Source organism: Jaculus jaculus, chromosome 11 (genome assembly GCF_020740685.1).
Source record: "Jaculus jaculus isolate mJacJac1 chromosome 11, mJacJac1.mat.Y.cur, whole genome shotgun sequence".
In the NCBI taxonomy this organism is placed as follows: domain Eukaryota; kingdom Metazoa; phylum Chordata; class Mammalia; order Rodentia; family Dipodidae; genus Jaculus; species Jaculus jaculus.
In genome coordinates, this window is record NC_059112.1 from 110,154,356 (window position 1) to 110,177,054 (window position 22,699).

General features: G+C 53.3%; 1 protein-coding gene and 1 long non-coding RNA gene across 2 annotated transcripts; both read right to left on the reverse strand.

Annotated features, from left to right (window-relative positions):
* Window positions 1–1,215: 1,215 nt before the first annotated feature.
* Window positions 1,216–7,317, reverse strand: LOC123464428 (decreased expression in renal and prostate cancer protein-like). The gene is made up of 12 exons (XM_045161298.1): window positions 7,303–7,317; window positions 7,126–7,210; window positions 6,734–6,787; window positions 6,228–6,263; window positions 5,997–6,029; window positions 5,614–5,745; window positions 5,422–5,466; window positions 4,262–4,303; window positions 4,103–4,135; window positions 2,840–2,905; window positions 2,236–2,337; window positions 1,216–1,890 (listed from the first exon to the last, which is right to left on the reverse strand). Exons 1-12 carry the CDS (start codon window positions 7,315–7,317, stop codon window positions 1,775–1,777), a joined length of 759 nt encoding a protein of 252 aa, XP_045017233.1. The 3' UTR covers window positions 1,216–1,774.
* Window positions 7,318–7,672: 355 nt separating this feature from the next.
* Window positions 7,673–8,247, reverse strand: LOC123464433. Its single transcript, XR_006639576.1, has 3 exons — window positions 8,215–8,247; window positions 8,063–8,095; window positions 7,673–7,698 (listed from the first exon to the last, which is right to left on the reverse strand). It is a non-coding gene; the product is annotated as an uncharacterized LOC123464433 (long non-coding RNA).
* Window positions 8,248–22,699: the final 14,452 nt, after the last annotated feature.

Sequence of the window (22,699 nt, forward strand, 5' to 3'; positions counted from 1 at the left end):
TGCACATGAGCTTACAGATGCATGCACCACTTAGTGCCTCTGATTTTATGTGGGTACTGGAGAATTTAACCCAGGCTGTCAGGCTTTGCAAACAAGTGCTTTTAGCCACTGAACCATCTCTCCAGCCCCTAGAAGATGTATTTTTTAAATAATTAGGGCTGGAGAGATAGCTTAGCAGTTAAAGTGTTTACCTGCAAAGCCAAAGGACCTTGGTTTGGTTCCCCAGGACCCACATGAGCCAGATACACAAGAGGGCACATTTGTCTGGAGTTCATTTGTAATGGCTGGAGGCCCTGGAACACCCATTACCTCTCTTCCTCTGTCTGCCTCTTTCTCTCTCTCTCAAGTAAATAAAGTTTTTTTTTTTTTAAAGAAAGTGTTTTATGGCCAGGCATAGTGGTGCATACTTTTAATTCCAGCACTCAGGAGGAAGAAGTAAGAGCATCACTGTGAGTCTGAGGCCAGCCTGGGACTACAGAGTGAACCCCTACCTTGTATTTGTGTGTGTTTATAGGCACACCAGAGTCCCTTACTGCTTGCAAATGAATTGCTTTGCAAACAAGTACTCCCCTGCCCTTATTTAAATATTTATTTATTTAGTTTTTTGAGGTAGGGTCTCACTCTAGCCCAAGTTGACCTGAAATTCACCACGTAAGCTCAGGGTAGTCTCAAACTCATGGCGATCCTCCTACCTCTGCCTCCTGAGTGCTGGGATTAAAGACATGCACCACCACGCCTGGCCTATTTATTTATTCATTAAATATTTATTTGAGAAATTATTTGAGAGAGAGAGAGGCAAAGAGAGAGAGACAGACAATGGATATTCCACTGCAAAGGAACTCCAGACACGTGTTCCAGATACACCTTGGGCTGGGTACTGGGGAATTGATCCTGGATCCTTAGGCTTCGCAGGCAAGTGCTTTAACTGCTAAGCCATCTCTCCAGCCCAATTTCTTGATCCTCTTACCTCAACCTCCTGAATGCTGGGATTACAGGTAGGAGCCACCATGTCTGGCTTCTTTAATAACTCAAATGAACAGATTATAAATTGAAATGCAAGTTACAAAATGTTCTTTTCCATGTACAACCAGGCCCTCAGAATGTGACCTTATTTGTATCTTTTTTATTTATTTATTTTTTTTGGTCAGGGTGACCTGGAACTATGTAGTCCAGGCTGGCCTTGAACTCACGGGATCCTATACCACGTTAGCCTCCCAAGTGCTGGGTTATAGGTGTGACCTACCACATTGAGCTTTGCAAGTATGTGCTCTACTATTGAGCTAAGTAGCCCAGCCACAAGCCCCCTAGACTGGGCCCAAGTGACTCCCCTCCCCAGGGCAAGTGTCGACTCTGGTTTATTGTCACGGTGTCTCCTGCCTGGAGCACAGACCCTGGCATGGAACCTCATAAGCATTGGACAAGTAAGTGAAGGAACAACTGAGGAGCTGGGCTGTGGCTGCCAACCCCTGCCGCCTTCATCCCACTCCTCATGGCACACAGAGGCGAACTGGGGAGCATGTGGCATTTATTCATAATTCAGCTGGTTGGAGATCCCAGGCCAAGCGGCACCACAGGCAAAACTCAAGGTCTCGTCTTCCACATCCTTCGGGCCAGGCTGTGGTGCAGACGCACTGAGGATGGCCAGGACACAGGCTCTGGTGCTCAGCACTTCCCTGGAAGGCAGTGGTCTAGGAAGAGGCAGAATGGGGACTTGGAAGGGTTGGGTACTGGCAAGGTCTCTGGTCATCCCTCAGCAGTCCAAGTGCCTGATTCCTCAGCTGGAGGGGTGGCAGTTGAGGCCCCTGGGGCAGTGTGGGCCACCATGGCTCTTCTCACCTTCATAACCATTTCCCAGCTGGCCCCTGGGGTCTGTCTTCAGCCCAGGGCCCCCTAAGAGGCAGACAATGACTCAGCATACACCAGGAGACTTCTGCCCACCCAGCCTCGTTACCTCACTCACCAGAGCTCTCTAGGCTCAGCTCTGACCTCAGCTGCCCATGGGGCCCCAGGAGGGAGGGGGAGAGAGAACTGGTCCTTTTTGTCCTGTATCTCAACTTAGCATCCAGGCTGGCCTTAGGAGCGCAGAGCCTCCCCTTAGCTCTGCCCTTTAGTGTTTAGCACCTTTTGCCCTCTCATGCTGCCCACTCCCTCCCCATGCAGCTTTGGGTGAACCTGGCCTCAGGGCCCTGGTGCTACCCACCACCCTCCCAACTTACCTCCACATACCCCCGTTACCTGGCTGGCTTCTAAGACCCGCGTATCTGTAGCCTGGCTTCATGCCAGTTCCCTGGGGCTGGAAGTCCAGCCATGGGGAGCCCTGCAGGGTTCCTGTCAGACCTGAGGGAGGAGAGCTGTCATCTGTCATGGGCATCCTTCTCTTAGAACCTGACCCAGTAGAAGCCCCTTGGCCCTCCCTGGGTCATTTCTTTCTTTCTTTTGTTTGTCTTTTTGAGGTACGATCTTGCTCTGGCCCAGGCTGACCTAGAATTCACTATGTAGTCTCGGGGTAGCCTCGAACTCATGGCGATCCTCCTCCCTCTGCCCTCCCCCCCACCGCCGAGTGCTGGGATTAAAGGCGTGTGCCACCATGCCAAGCCTCCCCCGTTGTTGCCTCCTGCCCATGCCCTGCGAGAGATGCTAGTTATCTCTGCCTGGCCCATGGCCACATTCTGTCCTCTTTCCCTCCTTCCCTGAATCTAGTGGCCTGGCTCCAACTCACTGTTCCTGAAGCCACTGACCACCGGGAACCCTGGGAACCCCGAGGGATGAAAGAGAAGTTCAGAGGGGGTGAAGTCTGACTTCCAGGTCCCTGACCCAGCCACCCCTGCCCTCCAGACACCTGGCTGCAGGTGGGCCTCGTCCGGGAAGATCCCAGCTCCCAGAACTCCATTCCCAAAACCGAAACCTGCAGGAGAGATTGGAAAAGGGCAGATGGAAGAGGACAGGGCCAGGTGACCTCCTCTCAGAGAGGAGGAGATAAAGACTGACCCGGGGGCTGGAGAGATGGCTTAGCGGTTAAGTGCTTGCCTGTGAAGCCTAAGGACCCCAGTTCGAGGCTCGGTTCCCCAGGTCCCACGTTAGCCAGATGCACAAGGGGGCGCATGCGTCTGGAGTTCGTTTGCAGAGGCTGGAAGCCCCGGCGCGCCCATTCTCTCTCTCTCCCTCTATCTGTCTTTCTCTCTGTGTCTGTCACTCTCAAGTAAATAAATAAAATATGAACAAAAAAATATTAAAAAAAAAAAAACTGACCCGGAACCCAGATGCAGAGCTGGGCCTGGTGGTGTCAACCTGTAATCCAGGCTACTTGGGAGACTGAGGCAGGAGGATTGAAAGTTCAGGGCCTGACTGAGTGACACAATAAGAGCCTGTCTCAAGGTAGACAGTAAAACGAAGACTGGGTCTTTCAAACTCCAGTACTCAGAGGTGGCTTCAAGAGTCTCCCCCACACCTCCCCCCCAAATGAGGTAGGGTTTCACTCTAGCCTAGGCTGACCTGGAATTCACTATGTAGTCTTAAACTGGCCTTGAACTCACGGAGATCTCATTTCCTACCTTGGTATCATGAGTTATAGGATTCAAGGTGTGCACCACCATTCATGACTCAAGAACTTTTTTCTTCCCTTTCCCTTTCTTTCTTTCAAGGTAAGCTCTCACTCTAACTCAGGCTGGTCTAGATTTCACTATGTAGTCTCAGGGTGGCCTTGAACTCATGGCGATCCTCCTACCTCTGCCTCCTGAGTGCTGGGATGAAAGGCGTGGGCCACGCCCGGCTCAAGAGCCTTTCTTGAGTTGTGCTTCACCCTCCTGAGCCACTCTTGCACACACCTCGTCCAGCTTACAGCAGTGCCGCATTTCCCTGCCATTGCCTCCAGGAAGCCTTCCGTTACTGCCCCTTTGGGCAACTTCCAAACCTGCTCTTTCTTCCACCTGCCTTCTAACTGTCATTCTACCCTAACCCAACATAGGACTGCACTTGGCCCACCATTGTTGCCAAGTGCATGGCAAATCTATGTGGTGTGGATAAGGAAAGGAAGCTGAGAAATAAGAGGCAGGGATAGAGAGAAGTCAGTATGAGCCCAGGATGGGCACATAAGATGGCTCACCAACTTTTTGCAGCTCAAGGCCACCAGCAAAGCCTGGGGTAGAGAAGACCGTAGGTCAGAGAAGGCCCTGGCCTTTTCTTCTCCAGTTCCTGGGGATGGGGGGCAAAGGGATGGAGGTTGGGGAATGGGGGGGGAGAGGGAGGGGCACAGCCTCCTCACCCAGTTCTGGTCCAGGTCCATGGCCATTGGAGGGCTGGGAACCTGTCAAGAGGGTGGTGGTTAGAGATGGAAGGTAGGGACTTTTCTTATTTCCAGAACTCTTTTTATTTATTTCATTAATTTATTTATTTTCAGTTTTTCAAAGTAGCTTCTCACTCTAGCCCAGACTGACCTGGAATTCACTATGTAGTCTCAGGGTGGCCTCAAACTCATGGCGATCCTCCTACCTCTGCCTCCTTCCCATGTGCTCGGATTAGAGGCGTGTGCCACTATACCCGGCTTTAAATTTTATTTATTTGAGATAGATTGGGGGGGGGGCAGAGAATGGGAGCACCAGGGCCTCTAGTCACTGTAAATGAACTCCAGATGCAAGCACCACCATGAGCATCTGGCTTACATGGGTCCTGGAGAATTGAACCTTGGTCCTTTGGCATCATAGACAAGCATCTTAACAACCAGACCATCTCTCAATCCTTTGTTTTTTTTAATTTCATTTATTTATTTATTTGGGACATTGAGAGAGGGAAAAAGGCAGACACACACAGGGCTGGAGGGGAGAATGGGCTCACCAGGGCCTCCAGCCACTGCAAACTCCAGATGCATGTACCCCTGTGCATCTGGCTTATATAGGTCCTGGAGAATCAAACCTGGGTCCTTTGGCTTTGCAGGCAAATGCCTTAACCACTAAGCCATCTCTCCAACCCCATACCCTACCTTTTGTTTTTTTTTCTTGTTTTTGTTTTCTGAGGTAGGTGTCACTAGCTCAGGCTGACCTGGAATTCACTGTGTAGTCTCAGGGTAGCTTTGAACTCACAGTGATCCTCCTATCTCAACCTCCCAAGTGCTGGGATTAAAGGCCTGTGCCACCACACCAGCTCTTTCCTGAACTCTTGAGGGCCACAATGGACCCAGTGGACTATGGGGGAGAAAGCAGCAACTGTTCCTCTTTACAGGGAACAACCCAGAGGGAGAACTTAGGAAGCAGCAAGGGACACTGAGGGTAGACTCTGGAAGGTTCTTCCTGCTTTAGGATGCCCGGACAGCTGAGGTAGCCAGGAAACCAGGGCGATGGAGGAGCTGACCCTCCAGGACAGGGATGGACCAGCCGAGGGTTTGTCCCTCTGACACGCAGGGCTTCAGGTTGGCAGACGGGCTCTCACCTGCTTTCTGAGACTTCAGTCCCCACTGGATGGCAGGGGTCGGGGCTAGAAGAGTTAGGGACATGAGTGAGCCCAGCACAGGGACCCTCTGAGCTTCAAAGTATCAGACAACATGACAGCTGGAAGCGGAGCCAGGTCCAGCCCCTCCCAGCACCATCTCCAGATGCCGCCCAGCCTCCAACCAAGACCCACCTGGGGACTTGCCGTTCTGCACTGGGGGCGGGGGTTGGGATTTCGGGCCCCAGCCAACCCCTTTATCTGAAGGGGTCCCTGGAGTGGGAGACCTGGGGAGAAGCGTTGGACCAACCCTCCCATTGCAGGGACCTGGATGGGGAAAGACGTCAAAGGAGGGGGAAGTACGCTCCTGGAAGCTGCCCACCCAAAGTTATCCACAAGGCCTGGGCCACGCCACTGCGCAGCCACAGTGGTTTCCAGGGCATGTACAGCACAACACAGCACAAGTAAGGGTTGCCTTTGCCAGGCAGGAGCTCTCCCAGCGTCTGGGAGCCACACTGCTTAGGGGGGTGAGGGGCCTCCCCCTGCCACCTCTCTCCCTGGTCGGGAGAGGGGCTCACCTGGCTGGACTGCTAACCCATTTCCATTGTATCCTGGGAAAGAAAAACAGGAAGTGAGGGGCAGGATTGTGTGGGGTCTACAGGAGAGGCAGGGGAGACTTAGAGTGGGGGGTGGTCTTTCACTCACTAGCCTGTTTTTGGAGGTTTCACAACCCTTCCCAGGCGCGCGTGCACACCCACACCTTATAGGAAGTGAAAGGGTTTCTCTCTTTCTCTGCCTCCTACACTCACCTGATGGGAGTCCCAGCCTGTTTCCTGGCAGGTACCCTGGGAGCAGAGCAAAGCAGGCCATGAGGCAGAGGACACCGAGGGGAACACCAGGGAAGGCAGGGGTGTTGGAGGGATGGCTTAGTGGTTAAGGCGTTTGCCTGCAGAGCCAAAGGACCCATGTTTGATTCACCAGGACCCACGTAAGCCAGATGCATAAGGTCGTACAAGCATCTGGAGGTCATTCACAGTGGCTGAAGGCCCTGGTATGCCCATTCATTCTCTCTTTCCCTCTTGCTTTCTTCTTCTCTCTCAAATAAAATAATTTTTTTTTTTAAAAAAAAAAGGAAGGCAGGAAAAGGGACACAGAGACCCTCACTAGGTTTTGGAGGTTTCCCAGCCCCTCCTAGGCCTAGGGAAAGATGGACGGAGGGTGATGGACAGGAGACCTCACTGCCCTGCCCCTCCCCATCAGCTTGACCCCTTCCACCCCGTCCTGTCCTTTCCTCCTTTCTTTCCTCGCATCTCACCTGGCTGAGGCCCTTGGCCCAGGAAGGCTCCAGCTGCCAGCCCATTTCTATACCCTGTATGGAGACAAAGTGGGGGACAAGAGAGAGCTGAGGGGCAAAAGGGCTCTCTCCAGGCCTGACAGTAGCCAGAAAAAAAAAGAACCCTCAGACAGGACTTGCTGCCGGGTCCCACCTCCTCTCCTCTTCACCCTCCCCGCAAGTCCCCAGCACCTACTTATTGCCGTTGAGAGCTGAGGGAGGAGAAAGGATGTGTGGGGGATTGGGACCCTAGCTAGATGTAGGAAGAAGGGTCTTTGGTCATGCCAGAAACCGGGGATCACAGGGACTCCCCTGGACCTGCCCCGAGGCCTGGCAGGGCACAGTGACAGGCCGCTGGACACTAACTTCCTCACCTGGCTGCGCTCCCGCCTGTTCCCATCCCCAGATCCTAGGGGTACAGTGCACGGGGGATATTAGTGAGGGGAGGGAAGCCCAGAGCTGGAGTCAGACGCAGCGAGGCGACAGCAGGGCCCAGCTGGCTTTGAGGCTCCCTCCTCTGGGCCTCTCCTGGCACTCAGTTCTGCACTTACCTGGGCCATGGCCATGTTGAGCAGCAGGGCCTGTGGGCAGATGCTACAAGTGGGCTATGCAGTAAGAAGCCAGGATAACGGGGTCCCTTGGTGTCCCCCCCTCCCCATGATCCCTGGAGTCCCCTATAAGCTGTTTTTCGGGAACCGTGGGTTCAGTGCTCTGACAAGGGCAGTGGAGACCGAGGCGGGAAGGACCCGGGCTGTCCTCACCTGCTTTCTGAGGCCTTCCTCCCGCTGCTAGGGCTGCAAAGAGAGAGTCCAGCCAGCCCTGAAGGACCTCCCAGCACACTGTCCCCCTGGTTCCCACTCCCAGCCCTTCCCTCCACCTCTAAACGCACCCCAGAACCCAGAAGCCCGCACCTGGCCAGGTCCTCAGTCCATTTCCATTACCATATCCTGGGGGAGGAGGAGAAAGGGTACCATGAGGCGGGAAGGGGCTCGGGGAGACAGGTGAGGGGGCTCTCCCCACCTCAGCTCCTTGGCTTGGAGGCACCATGCCCCACCGAGGCCTGTGGAAACCCAGAAGCTGGGCCCCAGGCTAAACCACCCAGCCGCTTGCCACCCAGGCTCTGCCCTGTGGCCCCTGCACTGGCCCTTCTCAGAGGCCTGGCTCTGTCCTGAGGTCCTGCACCTGGCTGGGCTCCCGTCCCACGCAAGGCCCCAGTTCTCAAATGCTGGACGGAGAGGGAAGGAAGTATGGTGGGGATGCTTATAGCTTTATGGGTGCGTGGTCAGAGGGACAGCACCAGGTAAGACTCACCTGGCTTCTGAGGCTTCCCACTGGCTCCAAAGCCTGCAGGGGCCCGTATGCAGCAGGTGAGGTTCAACACACACACACACACACACACACACACACACACACACACACACACCATCTCAAGGCCCTTCAGCCCCCCCTGCTCCTGCCCCTACCTGCTCTGAATCCATTCTGGGCTGCCAGACCTGTGCGGAGAGGAAGAGGAGATATGGGGATCACTCTAAGAGAAGGTGCAGGTCTCCTGTCTTAGAAAGAATTGGAAATCTAGAGTCCTGGGGGCCTCCTCCCAGCAATCCCTCTATTTTGTACAGATTCTGCTCCTGAGGCCCAGGAGGGGAGCAGAGAAGGACACCCCCACAGGCCTCCTAAATCTTCCTCTCACCTGGCTGGGCTCCCAGTCCGTTCCCATTCCGGAACCCTGGGGAGACATGTGGAAGCGAGTATGAGAGATGGGAGAGACCTCGGAACTTTGGGGGTGACAGAATCACAAGAGTGAGGCACACCCGCCTTCTGGGGAGTTACTCCCCCTTCAAAGCCTGGGGAAATGGAGAACAAGTGAGGACCCAGAAATGCCTCTCTCAGAACCTCAGAATCCTTAGCCAGCCTCTCTCAGCCCCCTCCTAACACCTCCCCGACACACGTGGATACCTGCTCCACAGCCATTCTGGGCTGGGGAACCTGTGAGGGACAGAGGTACAAGCAAGAGGCAAAAGGCTCACAGTTGCTCTCTGCTTCCAGGGATGTGCTAGAAACCACGGGCCCCAAGGTCTCTCCCGGTGCCCCCCCCATCCACCAGCTCTGTCCTTCAAAGCCGAGATGGGGAGGAGGGGTATAGGAACATGGAGACTTCATTTCCACCTCACTACAATTACCTGGCTGGCCTCCAAGTCCATTGCCGTGCCTGAATCCTGGGGGCACAGAGGGAGGAAGTATGAATGAGAAGAAAGGTGGTCAGGGTTAGGGAATGGAGACAAACAGGCCACACAGGACTCACCTGGCTTCTGGGGTTTCATGCCTCCTCCATAGCCTGGAGAAGAGACAGAACAGGTGAGGGACCCAGGGTTCCCCACCTCTGGCGTTTCTGGTAGCCCAGCCCTGCTCCTACCTGCTCCATAGCCATTTTGAGGTGCAGGGCCTGGTGGAAGGAAAGAAACTCTGAAGACCCAGGCCTGTTTCTGAAGCTCCACCCAAGGCCCTTCCATTCTACCTCCAGCTATCCACCCAATAGCTATGGCAGAATCTCATGACTGTGGCACAGGCTTCTTGCTTTTCTGTTATGATCCTGGGGACACCTGTCCCAGCCTCTCACCACATCCCAGTGGCCGCTGAGTGTCCAAACCTAAGCACAAACTCCTGAGCCCTCAATTGGTACCTCTGAGTGCCATGGTCCTGGCCCGGGCTCTTCCTCACATTCAGTCTGGATTCTCTGCTCTACTTCTTCTGGGGTTCCTTCCTTCTACTCCTGCCCCAGAAGGTGATGGTCCCTGCTTTCTGTGATGAACCCTTGACCCCTTTATTGGGTCCACCTCTCTGGAGCCCCAGATGCCTTATCCAGCTGCTCGGATCCTTGGGTATGGAAAGGTGGCTTCCGCTCTCATCTGATCTAGGTTTAGCCCCAGGGCTGTTTCTACAGCCCGTGCCCTCTTTCTGTGGGCCTCCCTGCAGCGCCCCAGGGCGAGCCTTCAGCTTTTCACTGGAGCGCAGACAACTCTCTGGCCTTCATTTTCTCTGCCCCAGAATGCCAAGCGTGGCTTTCTTGGGCAGCTTTGGTCCTGTGCCATGCTGTTGTCTTGCTTACTTCCCCAGCATGCCCTGGGCCCCGGAAGGGCCTGGCTTTAGCACCTGGCTGGACCAGCACAGGTGTGGTTCATGAACTAATTTGTCAAATGAGAGACTACTGTTCAAGGTCAAAGCAGCTAGATCTAAGACGGCTTCTGGGGTCTTGGTCCTATCCCCCACCCCTCCACCCTGAGGTCTAGGGAACAAGACAAGACTGCTAGGCTCCCATATTTTCATTCTTACCCACAGGTGCTACCAGAACTACAGGGTCTTACCTGGCTGGACTATAGCTCCTGGGAAGACCCCGATTCCCAGCCCGTTTCCATTCCTAAATCCTGAAAGAGACAGCAAGAGGAAATAAGCAGAGAGCAGTGGCCTGGAAGGAACGCAGACCACAGAGGAAGACTGGGGTGGGCAAGGCAAGGGCCTCACCTGGCTTCTGTGGTTTTCCGACTCCTACAAAATGTGAGGAAGAAATGAACAAGTGAGGGACCCTCCTCCCTGGGCTCCCCCACTTCCATCCCCAACACTTCTTTTGCCTGCTCTAAAGCCATTCTGACTGGTAGGACCTGAGGGGAGGAAGAGAAGACACACACACGGGAATCTGGATGCACTGAGCTAGGAATGAGGCCAGGGCTGGCCAGTCCCTGGCTCTCTCTGCCCTGCCTCATAGACTCAACTCATGCTTTGAATCCTGTCCCCACCCCCACTGGACCTTTAAGTTCTCTTTCTTGTTTGGTTTTCTTTCCTTTTTAAAAAATATTTTTCATCTACTTATTTCCAAGGAGAGAGAGAGAGAAAATGGGTACATTAAGGCCTCCTGTCTCTGCGAACTCCAGATGCATGTGCTACTTTGTGCATTATGTGGGTACTGGGGAATTGAACCCTGGCCGTCAGGCTTTGCAAGAAGTCGCCCCTAACTGCCGAGTCATCTCTCCAGCCCTGTTTGGTTTTCTTGTTGGGATTTGTTTGTTTGTTTGTTTGTTTGATTTTGTTTATTGAGAAGAGGTCTCCTATAGCCCAGGCTGGCCTTGAGCTCCATATGTAGCCAAGGATGTCCCTGAACTTCTGATTCTCCTGTGTGCACCTCCTGAGTGCTAGGATCATGGCCCTGAGCCACCATGCCCTGCTTATGTCACGTTGTGAGTAGAACCCAGGCCTTCATGCATGCTGGGCAAGCACTGTATCAACTGAGCTGCGTTCCCAGCCCAGATGGCTGTGAACTCTTGATCCTCCTGCCTCAGCCTCTTTGGTTCTAGGCTTTCAAGCGTGAGGCAATTTATCTGGGTGGAGTTTTGGTTCTTGGCCTGTGGACTGAGCTCATGAGACTTGGAGTACTTGAGTTTGATCTGCTTGTTGTCCCCTGGCCCAGGGTCACACTGGGATTCTCAGGAGGTTGGCTGAATGAATGGGCCTCTGAGTGAGGGACAGGACCTGACTGTCCCTCAGTACACTTACCTAGTTGGGTGCCTGGACCACCTCCATTGCCAGCTCCTAAAGGGAAAGATGGGTATGAGCAGTGGGTTTGGGCAGGGTACAGGTGGGAGGGAAAACAGCCAAGAAACAGCAAGTTTCTGCTCACCTGGCTTTGGAGGCATCTTGCTAGCTCCCAGTCCTGAGGGAGGAGGAGGAGCAAGGAGGTAAGTGTTGACCCCACCCAACCCCTAGTCCTTGCAGAAATCCACTTTCTGTTTTCAGTTCTAGAGATTAAATTTAGGACTGTTTGCATTTTAGGGAAGCACTTGACCACTCATCTGCATCCCCATTCCCTTCTACCTTTTTATTATTATATTAGTATTATTTTATTTTAGTAATTAATTTATTTATTTAGGTTTTTCAAGGTATGATCTCACTCTAGTGTTGGCTGACCTGGAATTAACTCTGTATTCTCAGGGTGGCCTTGAACTCATGGCAATCCTCCTACCTCTGCTTCTGCCCTCTGCCTCTGCCTCCTGAGTGCTGGGGATTAAAGGCATGTGCCACCACACCCGTTTTTTAAAATTATTTTTATTTTATTTACTCATTTGAGAGTGACAGAGAGAGAAAGAGGCAGATAGGTAGAGAATGGGCACACCAGGGACTCCAGCCACTGCAAACAAACTCCAGATGTGTGCGCCACCATGTGCATCTGGCTACGTGGGTCCTGGAGAATCGAGCCTCAAACTGGGGTCCTTATACTTCACAGGCAAGTGCCTAACCGCTAAACCATCTCTCCAGACTCTCCTTCAACCTTTTAAAAACTTTATTCTGAGAGAAAGTCTTACTAAGTTACCCGGGTCAGCCTTCATTCTGTAGCTCGGATGGGCCTTGAGCATTTCATCTTCCTGCCTTAGCCTCACAAGTAGCTGACATGACAGGCCTCAACTTATTTTGTTGTTGTTTTTAGTTTTTTGAGGTAGGGTCTCACTGTAGCCCAGGCTGACCTGGAATTCCCTATGTAGTCTCAAGGTGGCCTCGAACTCATGGTAATCCTCCTACCACTACCTCCCAGAGTACTGGGATTAAAGATGTGCACCACCACGCCTGACTATTTCTTTCTTTTTTTCTTTTTATTTATTTATTGGTGTGCCCTCAACTCTTTGTCCTCCCAGTCCGTGACCTTCCCTAGATAGTCCCCCACCCTTATTTCCAGAGCTGTAGCTTGGTCCAAATGCTCTCACCTGGCTGAGCTCCAAGTCCTGGGGGGATGGCCCCAGCTCTTATTCCATTCCCATTGCCAAACCCTGGGAGACAGAACAGGAAGGGTTAGGGGAGAACATGCTGGGTGGACGTGGGGGTGGGTGGGACAGGGACATCAGGACAAGGCCAGCCTCACCTGGCTTTGGAGGCTTCACACTCCCTTCAATGCCCGAGAAAGAAACAGGGATCACATGAGGAGCTTTAAGCTCCCTAGATCTCCTACCCTAGCAAAGCCCCCAGTCTCCACCCTCCCTTCTCCTACCTGGTCCATGGCCATTTTGAGGTGCAGGGGCTATGGGAAAAGACAGAGGCAGAAGCTGGTGTGGTCTGGACGGCTCCCATGTATCCCCACCAGGGCTTTGTGTCCTAGACCTCCCAACAGTTCTTCTCAAGAGACCATGCCCAGAGAGCAGCCTGGAAGACCCTCTCTAGGCTGGAGACCACATCTCAAGCCATAGGCCTGGCAGGTTCCATGAAGGGACGGGTCCCCAGGTAACACACACAGTGGCAGAGATAGAAAGAGGGAAAGGTGGGACCTAGAGATGATGGAGCCCAGGCTGGAAATATAACTCAATTTAAAAAAATGTGATGGGCTGGAGAGATGGCTTAGCAGTTAAGATGCTTGCCTGCAAAGCCAAAGGACCCAGGTTCAATTCCTTAGGACCCACATAAGTCAGATGCACAAGGTGGCACATGCGTCTGGAGTTTGTTTGCAGTGGCTAGATTCCCTGGCGTGCCCATTCTCTCTGCCTCTCTCTTTTTCTGTCTCTCAAATAAACACAAATAGGGCTGGAGAGATGATTTAGCGGTTAAAGCACTTGCCTGCAAAGCCAAAGAACCAAGGTTCTATTTCCCAGGACCCACATAAGTCAGAAGCACAAGGTGGCACATGATCTGGAATTCATTTGCAGGGCTAGAGGCCTTGGTGTGCCCATTCTCTCTCTATCTGCTTCTTTCTCCTCCCTCTCCCTCTCCCTCTCCCTCTCCCTCTCCCTCTCCCTCTCCCTCTCCCTCTCCCTCTCCCTCTCCCTCTCCCTCTCCCTCTCCCTCTCCCTCTCCCTCTCCCTCTCCCTCTCCCTCTCCCTCTCCCTCTCCCTCTCCCTCCCTCTCTCTCTCTCTCTCTCTCTCTATATATATATATATATATATAATGTTTTAAAAAATAAAAGTAATTTTTCTTTGAATGTGAACAGAGAGCCAGGCATGGTTGTGCATGCCTTTAATCCCAGCACTCAGGAGGCAGAAGTAGGAGCATTGCTGTGAGTTCAAGGCCACACTGAGATTAGATTACATAGTGAATTCTAGGTCAGTCTGGGCTAGAGCTAGACCCTACCTGGAAAAGCCAAAAAAAAAAAAAAAAGACAACTGAGCAGGAGCTAGGTGAGGGGTGAGGGGCATCCTCTCACCTGGCTTCTGAGGTTTCATGCCACCTTCCAGGCCTGAGAGAGACATAAAGAGTTGGACATCAGCCTTTCCCCTAAGACTGCAGGTGGCCCTGAGCCTTCTGAATGCACCACCCGCTGCAGTCCCAGCTGCTCTTACCTGGCAAGCTTCCTGCCCCAGGAAACGTCCCAACACCTGAAGGCATGCAAGGGGCAGAGGGAAAAGAGACAGGAATGGAGCCAAGACATGGACAGGACTGGCTGGCTGGGTGCGCTGGCTTAGAGGTTCCTCACTCCAGGGCCTCAGAAAGTTGGAAAACCTATTCCCTGCTTTTTTTTTTTTTTTTTTTTTTTTTTTTTTTTTTTTTTTTTTTTTGAGGTAGGTGGGGTCTCACTCTAGCTCAGGCTGACCTGGAATTCACTATGTAGTCTCAGGGTGGCCTCGAACTCAAGGTGATCCTCCTACCTCTGCCTCCTGAGTGCTGGGATTAAAGGCGTGCACCACCACTCCCGGCTCATTCTCTGCTTTTGCCCCAGACCCTGCCTTTCTTTTCTGTCTTTCTTCAGGGCCCTGGCAGTCCTCACCTGGCTGGGTTCCCACTGCTGGGAAGGCTCCAGCTCCCAGGCCGGTTCCAAATCCTGGGGAGACAGAACCAGAGAGAAGACTAAAGAGGGGCCAGGCACTCCAGATGGAGAGATGGATGAGAGCTGAAGGGAGCCGGACAGAGGGAAACAGGCATGAAGTGGAGCAGCCGCTCACCTGGCTTCTTGGGCTTCATGCCCCCTCCAAAACCTGAGGAGAGAGACAGGGCAGATGAGGTGATCTGGGAACCAGGCCTTCTTCCTAGACCCCATATCCATTGAGCCGAGAGGCCTAAGATATGAAGCAGGGGTTGTCTGGGGCCCAGCTAATGTGCTGACGTGGAGTGAGGCAGTGTCTCCTGTTCTCTCCTCCCTGAACCTGACACCAGAAACTACCATGAGCTCCATCCTGCCCATCTCTCCTACACCACCGTTTCCTTAGGCTGGATTTTATTTATTTATTTTTAAATATTTTATTTTTATTTACTTATTTGAGAGAAAGATATATACAGAAATAGGCAGGTAGAGAGAGAAAGGGCATTCCAGGGCCTCCAGCCACTGCAAACAAACTCCAGATGCATGTGCCACCTTGTGCAGCTGGCTTACGTGGATCCCGGGGAGTTGAACCGGGGTCCTTTGGCTTTACAGGCAAACACCTTAACCACTAAGCCATCTCTCCAGCCTTGAATTTTATTTTTACTTGTTTAGTTAAGAGAGAAAGATGAAGAGAGAGAGAGAATGGGTGCGCCAGGGCCTCCAGCCACTGTAAACAAACTCCAGATGTGTGTGCCACCTTGTGCATCTGGTTTACATAAGTCCTCCAGCCATTTTTTTTGTTTGTTTGTTTTTTGAGGTTAGGTCTCACTTTAGCCCAGGCTAAACTGGAATTCAGTGTGTAGTCTCCGAGTGGCCTTGAACTCATGGCAATCCTTTTACCTCTGCTGGGACTAAAAGTGTGCACCACCATGTTGGGCCTCTGTGCCACCATTTCTGCAGCTGAAGCCACATGCCTCCCATCAGGCTGACTCAGGAGTCCTCCCACATATTCCCACAGCTCACCTGGTTGGGCTGCAATCCCCGGGGAAGCTGCTGCTCCTAGCCCATTGCCATTCCCAAACCCTGGGGAGATGAACAGGGGTCAGGGAGGAGTCAGGGGGACACAGTGGTGGGGGGGCGGGACAGGCAGCATCGGAGGATGGCTCACCCGGCATCTGAGATTTCACACCTCCAACTCCTGAGAAAGAGACCAAGATCAGCTGAGGGTCACAGAAGACCCCCATCCCAAGGACAACCCTAGGACCCTGATGCCCAGATGACAGCATGACCGCTACCTGCTCCATAGCCGTTCTGAGCTACGGGGCCTGTGAGGAGAGGAAGCGATGAGCTGGGGAGTTGTGGGGACCCAGCTGAAGTGGGAATGCCAGAGCCTTAGCCCCCTTCTTTGGACCAAGCCAGAAACCAGCAAAACTAAAAGTCTCCCTCACCCTCCATCATCCACCAGTCCTGGCCCTCCCCTCTGAGTCCTGGGAGGGAGGCAGGAAAGGATACCCCAGATGCTGGCCCCCCAACTTTTGCCTGGCTTGGCTCCCAGCCCATTCTTGAATCCTGAAGGGACAGATGGAGACGAGACATATGAAAGAACAACAGGGAGACAGACAGAACTAGGCTGGGGTAGGGCTCACCTGGCTTCTGAGGTTTAGCACCCCCTCCAAAACCTGGGGAGAGACAGGAAGCAGGTGAGCGATTCAGGGGTCCTTGGCTTGAGGGTCTCCACAGAACCACACACTGAGCCCACTGTCATTCAGAGCACTGGGCCTTCCCATCTTCTGGGACTCAGATCAGAGGGTGAGAGGAGTGGGCGCAGCATGAAACTCCTTCCTTCCCTGCCCCCCCCCCCCAGGCCCAAGGGACATATGGGGTCAGCTCTGGCTATACTAATTACACTAATTTTTTTTTTCTGACTATTATTATTATTTTGGTTTTATTTAGAAAGAAAGAGGAACTCCAGATGCATGCACCACCATGTGCATCTGGCTTACCTGGGTCCTGAAGAATTGAACCTGAGTCCTTTGGCTTTCCAGGCAGGTGCCTTAACTACTAAGCCATCTCTCCAGCCCTTTTTTCTTTTCTTTTCTTTTTTTTTGAGGTAGGGTCTCACTCTAGCTCAGGCTGACCTGGAATTCACTACATAGTCTCAGGGTAGCCTTGAACTCATGGCAATCCTCCTACCTCTGCCTCCTGAGTGCTGGGATTAAAAGTGTGCACCATCACGCCCGACCAATTTTTAAAACTTTTTGTTTTGTTTTATTTTTTGTTTTTCGAGGTAGGGTTTCACTAGCTCAGGCTGACCTGGAACTCACTATGTAGTCTCAGGCCTTGAACTCACAGTGATCCTCTTACCTCTGCTTCCCAAGTGCAGGGATTAAAGGTGTGTGTCCCCACGCCCAGTTTATTATTTTTTTAAGATAGGTTTATGTACCTCTGGTTGGCTTCATTCTTCCTATGTAGCTAAGGATAACCTTGAATTCCTTTTATCTTTTTTTTTTTTCAAGGTAGGGTCTCACTCTAGCCCAGATTGACTTGGAATTCACTATGTAGTCTCAACTCACAAAGAACCTCATACTTTTGTCTCCCAAGTGCTGGGATTAAAGGCATGTGCCATCATGCCTGGTTTGAATTTCTGGTCCTCTTGCTTCTACCTCTGGAGTTCTGGGATTACAGTCTTAAACTACCATGCCTGGTTTATGTGGTGCTGGGAACCAAAAGCAGGGTTTCGTACATGCTAACCAACTGAATTATATCCCCAGTGCTATTTAATTTATTTTATGATAATTTCTTTTTTTTTTTTTTTTTAATTTGGTTTTTCGAGGTAGGGTCTCACTCTAGCTCAGGCTGACCTGGAATTCACTATGGAGTCTCAGGGTGGCCTCGAACTCACGGTGATCCTCTGCCTCTGCCTCCCGAGTGCTGGGATTAAAGACGTGCGCCACCACGCCCGGCTATTTATTTATTTTTGAGATAGGGTCTTAGTCCAGTAGCCTAAGCTGTTCTGGAACTCAAATGTATCCCAGATCCATCTTGAATTCTACAACCCTCCTGCCTCAGGCTCCAAGCGCAGGGATTACAGGGGCCATCTTGCTCTTAGTTGGGGAGAGAGAACAAAAGTGCCCATTCCCCTCACCCTTTCTGGTTTCACCTGTCGCTCACCTGTTCCCAGCCCACTGGGGGGGCTGTAGCCTGGGGGAGGAATGAGAAGTTGAGCCTGGGGAGGGGGCGCAGAGGGGCAGCGGCGGCCATGTCCCGCTGCCAACCCCTCAGCTTTACCTGGTCTGTAGCCATGTGGGCTCCTGAAGCCTGTGGGGCGGGGAGAATGGGATGCACTCAGGAGGAAGGCCAGGAGAGCCCGTGCGGATGGCACTTCTCCGCCTCCCTGTCTCCTGGGGTCACAGAGGGGCGAGGACAGAAGCAGGTGGGCAGTCTGGCAGCCAGACAGAGAAGCTGGGGCCCCTGGGAGCGGAGCTCACTATACCCCCACCACCTGTGTGGACCTCCCCCCTAGCCTCAGCTCTAAGGTCTTTGGGCGTCTTCCTTCCTCTCCTCACTCGCACGCCTTTCCCCTGCCGAGCAGACCGTCAGGGCTCAGGGGGCGACCATTCTCCTCCCACCCCAGCACAGGCACCGCACCTGGGTGAAAACCCTTGGTGACACTAAGTTTGCTTTGTCCCCTGCTCCTGCCCCACCTTGAGGCTCTGCCTCTTCTTGCTGCCAGGATGTCCTTCCTCTGTTCCCTCCCTCTCCTTTCACAGCCTGCTCTCCCCTTCCAGATCGATTCCTCCACCCGAAGACCCGTGTTCTCAGGGACAAAAATTCCCAACTCTTCCAAGAGCTCCCTACCCTTGAAAGGAGACTGACAATACTGCCCACCAGGAAGTTAGGGAGGGACCCCCAGGGTCTTCTGGACTTTACAGATGGGGTCTCAGAGCAGGAGAACACCTAGGTCAGTTTCCAGAGAGCCCCCAGAGTGGGAGAGATGGACCACCTCCCCTAATGCCCATGTCCAGAGGGTTTACTTACCTTTCCCCAGGCTAGAAGGGGGTTGGGACAGTCTTAGAGGACCCAAAACTGCTACTCAGGGCAGAGACCCCAAAAGCTGAGACAGGGCAAGACCCAAGCATCTACTCTAAATCTGAATTCTCTGTCAGCCCAGGCTCCCTACACCTCCACCACCCGTCTCTCTGAAAGCAGGCATCTGCCCCTTGCTCTAGTCCGTGGCCCCGACCCTCCCCAGCTGCCCCCTCACCGCCTTGCAGGCTCCCAGGAATCAGGCAGAGCAGGAAGAGGGCTGCGGGGAAGGTCGAGGTGCCCATAGTGCCAGGGGAATGGGTGGGCTAGGCACTCTTTGGGCCTTTAAACACTCTTGCTAGGAGGGGGCTCACCACTGGACGGACCCCCCCCCCCCCGCCTGAGAGGGACGGGAGCTCTGCCTACAGACCCCGGGAGGCCAGTCCCTCACGTCCCCTGCAGCAGGGCAGCGTCTTGGTCCCCTGGCCTTCCTCCAGCCCTACCCCTCATCCATCATAGGTGCTGACATCTAGGTAGGTCTCCCCCCCCCCTGTGCCCCCCATCCATGTCAGTGACTCAGGCCCTGGCACCAGACCAGGAGGGTTCAGATATCCCTCTAGCAGCTGGCAAGGAGAAGGCTGGCACTGTAGGTCCAGCCCAAACACAGCTGGGGAGAAGATGGCAGTGAGGGCCAGAAACACGGGTGTGGCTGGCATGGAGCCCCAGAAGGAGCTGCTGAGAGCATGACACACCAACAGCGTCAGAGGCTGCATGCCAGGCAGGCTAGACCCCACGAGCCGGCGGCTGTCCTGTCTCACCCCTCTTGGAGCATGTCTGAGACAGGCCTTTTGTCCCAAACTGAGACTTGACCTGCCAGAGGGGACCTCAGCCTCCAACCTCAGAACCACGTCCCTCCTTCCACGAGGGACAGTGACACACAGTGATGGGCCACCCTCTGCTTAGTTCATCCAAGAGTTCTGCTGTTCTGTGAAGTTTAGCTTTCCACCAACCCCCTCCCCATGGGGGACCCACTCTTCTACGGTCTCTGTAATCCTGTGTCTTTTCATTTTATTTTACTTTTAAAAATTCTTTTATTTTTATTTATTTATTTGAGACACAGAGAGAGAGAGAGAGAGAAAGAGAGAGAGAGAGAGAGAGAGAGAGAGAAAGGCAGAGAGAAAGAAAGAATGGGCACGCCAAGGCCTCCAGCCACTGCAAATGAACTCCAGAGGTATGCGCCCCCTTGTGCATCTGGCTCACGTGGGTCCTGGGGAATCGAGCCTTGAACAGGCGTCCTTAGGCTTCACAGGCAAGCGTTTAACCGCTAAGCCATCTCTCCAGCACGTCTTTTCATTTTAGAAATGATTTAATTTAATTTAATTTAGAGAGAGAGAGAGAGAGAGAGAATGGGCACATCAGGGCCACCAGCCACTGCAAACCAACTCCAGACGCATGCGTCCCCTTGTGCATCTGGGTCCTAGAGAGTCAAACAGGGATCCTTTGGCTTTGCAGGCAGACGTCTTAATCCATAAGCCATCTCTCCAGCCCCTTGTGTCTTTTCTATATCTGTACTGACTTTAACTTTGGGAACAAACTCGGAGTCTTCTACTTAGGATGGACGGGGCTGAAGGCTATCGAGGGGTCCCTGGGGGCTGGGAGCAGCTCTCATTCCTGGGAGCTAGGCAGATGACCCTGGAGCTGGGTTGGGTGCAGGGGGCCAGGCAGGAAGGCCAGCAGGGGTAGGTAGGAGAAACAGACCTGGAAAGAGCCAAGGAGAGGCCTGGCCAGCAGGAGCCACCCTTCCTCCTAAAGTGAGCATATAGACCCCACCAAGCTGGCTGGGGACGGCACTGACTCAGTCCCCAGGCCCTGGACCCAGGATCAGAAAGCCCCACACCCTGTCCGTCTGCCAACCCTTCCTCTGCCCAGCCAGCCCCTCCTGGCGCCACTGGCTGAGGTTATACTGCTGAGCTGCGGGCAAGCAGGGTATATATTCAGAGAGTGGCTGCAGCAAGGGACAGCAGGAGACTTCCTGATGTAAGACCCCACCCTCCCACCAGGCCTCCCTGCCTCCAGGCCCAGTTCAGCTGCCAGCCGACTACAGTTTAGTGCCAGGCTCCCCTGCAGCTCAGCCCCTCCAGGCTCCCCTGCACCTTGAACTTACCCCATGCTGCTGTCTCTCCCCACACATGAACCCCTACCCCCACCCAGGGCTGACACAACCATGCCTGTAGCGTTTCCTCTCCTGCCTCCCCTGCAAAGAGCACCTTCGCATGCAGCCCCTCTGCTGACGGCGGGACATTCTCCACCCAGCAGCACCCGGCATGCCCACCTCCTATCCTGCCAGGAGTCTGGGAGGTTGGACCTTCCACTCGCCACTGGGAGGGATTCAGGGGTGGCCCTGGCTCCAAACCACTCCATAAGAGCCCAGGACAACTGGGACGAGGAGGGTGTTCCTGCCAGGCCACCTGCTCTGCCCCATGGCCACTGGCACCACTAGTTCCCTGGTCTCCATGGAGGCCGGCTGAATGGCCTGGTGGTGAGCAGACTGGGTGCTGGGTTGGCAGGAAACTGTGGACTTTGGCTTTTCTAATTCTATGTGCCTTCTTCTCCAGTGATACCAGGGAGAGCCCCTTGGGCCAGGTCTACTTGGGTTCATCCTTGTGAAACAGAGGTAAGAGGGGATGGCACCTATGCCAAATGGTTCAACTCGTAAGTGGTGGGGCTGGTATATGAACCCAAGGGGTCCTGTGTCCTCTCCCCAGCTCTTGGCCATCCCCATACTTCTGGGCAGGCTGCAAGCCCAGTTACATCAGTTTGCTTCAGCTGGTATAGCTGAGGGCCCCCTAGACAGCGCCAGACGCTCAAACACGCAGGCATTCAGGATGCCAGGGAAGCAGGCAGGGAGATCCCCAAGGGGTCCCACACATGAGGTGCCGATTGAGCGTCTGCTTGGCCAAAGCCAGGCTAAGCTGCCTGGGAGCTGGCACGGGCCTGTGGAAAATGCCAGCCAGCCTGGGTTCTTGGGCCAGCTTGACAGCCCCTCAGGACCCGCAAGGCTACTCTGCTGCCCCCAGCACAGCATGGCCCCTGCTCGCCCTCAGCGTCACACAGACGGGGACAGTCTAGGAGTACAGACGAGGGGGCTGGAAGAGCCTCTGCCAGAACCCTCGTCTGCAGAGGATGAGGCCCAGTCTTGAACAGGTGAACAGCTTAGAGGGGTCACGGCAGAGGCCAAGGGCAAAGCAACAGCTGGGATGCTTGAAGCTGACTGAGGCTCCCAGGAAGCACGCTGCCTAAAATGGCACAGTCAGTGTCAAGGGACACCCCAGCAGCTGCTTGAGCCCCGAAGCACTTCAGGGGTGGGGGTCTGGGAAGACAACTGGGGAGGCAGTCAGGCGCCTGTGGGCAGACACCTTCTGCACCCTCAGCTGCGTTGATGGTCCTTGGAGCCACCTGCTTTACCCCCCCCCCCCAGGCAGTTCTTTAGGACAGATTTGTCCCTTTGGCCATCTCAGAACTCCCTTCCCAGGCATTCTCCAGGCACTTACAGTGGGTAAAGCTGACCTCTGTTAAACTCACCTCTCTATCTACCATCCGGCTTACGTGGGTCCTGAGGAATCTTTTCTTTTCTTCGTGCAGCCTTGTTTCACATATTCAATTTTCTAACATGCATTAGAATACATAAACGTGTACTCTAGTGATTTTAATGTTTGATTTTACAATATGGAAAGAATCTGAGGAAAGACAGGACCTGGGGAAGAGAAAAGGGAGACTCTTATTGAAAATAAAAATAGATACATTCACTGGGCGTGGTGGCGGACACCTTTAATCTCAGCACTCCGGAGGCAGAGGTAGGAGGATCTCCGTGAGTTCAAGGCCACCTTAAGACTACATAGTTAATTCCATGTCAGCTTAAGCCAGAGTGAGACCCTACCTCGAAAAACAAACAAAAAAAGATACATTTGTACCCAACTATATAGTAGGAATATCATCCATTTACGCTACCAGAAATACTTCTTGAAGCTTCTATTTATTATGAGAAATAGCCCCACTCTGTGGTACCAGAATCTTATGTGTGAAATACGATTTACAGAGAGAATTGTATGCAAGCAGAAACGTACAATGTAACAATACAAAGGAAATATGCAGCCAA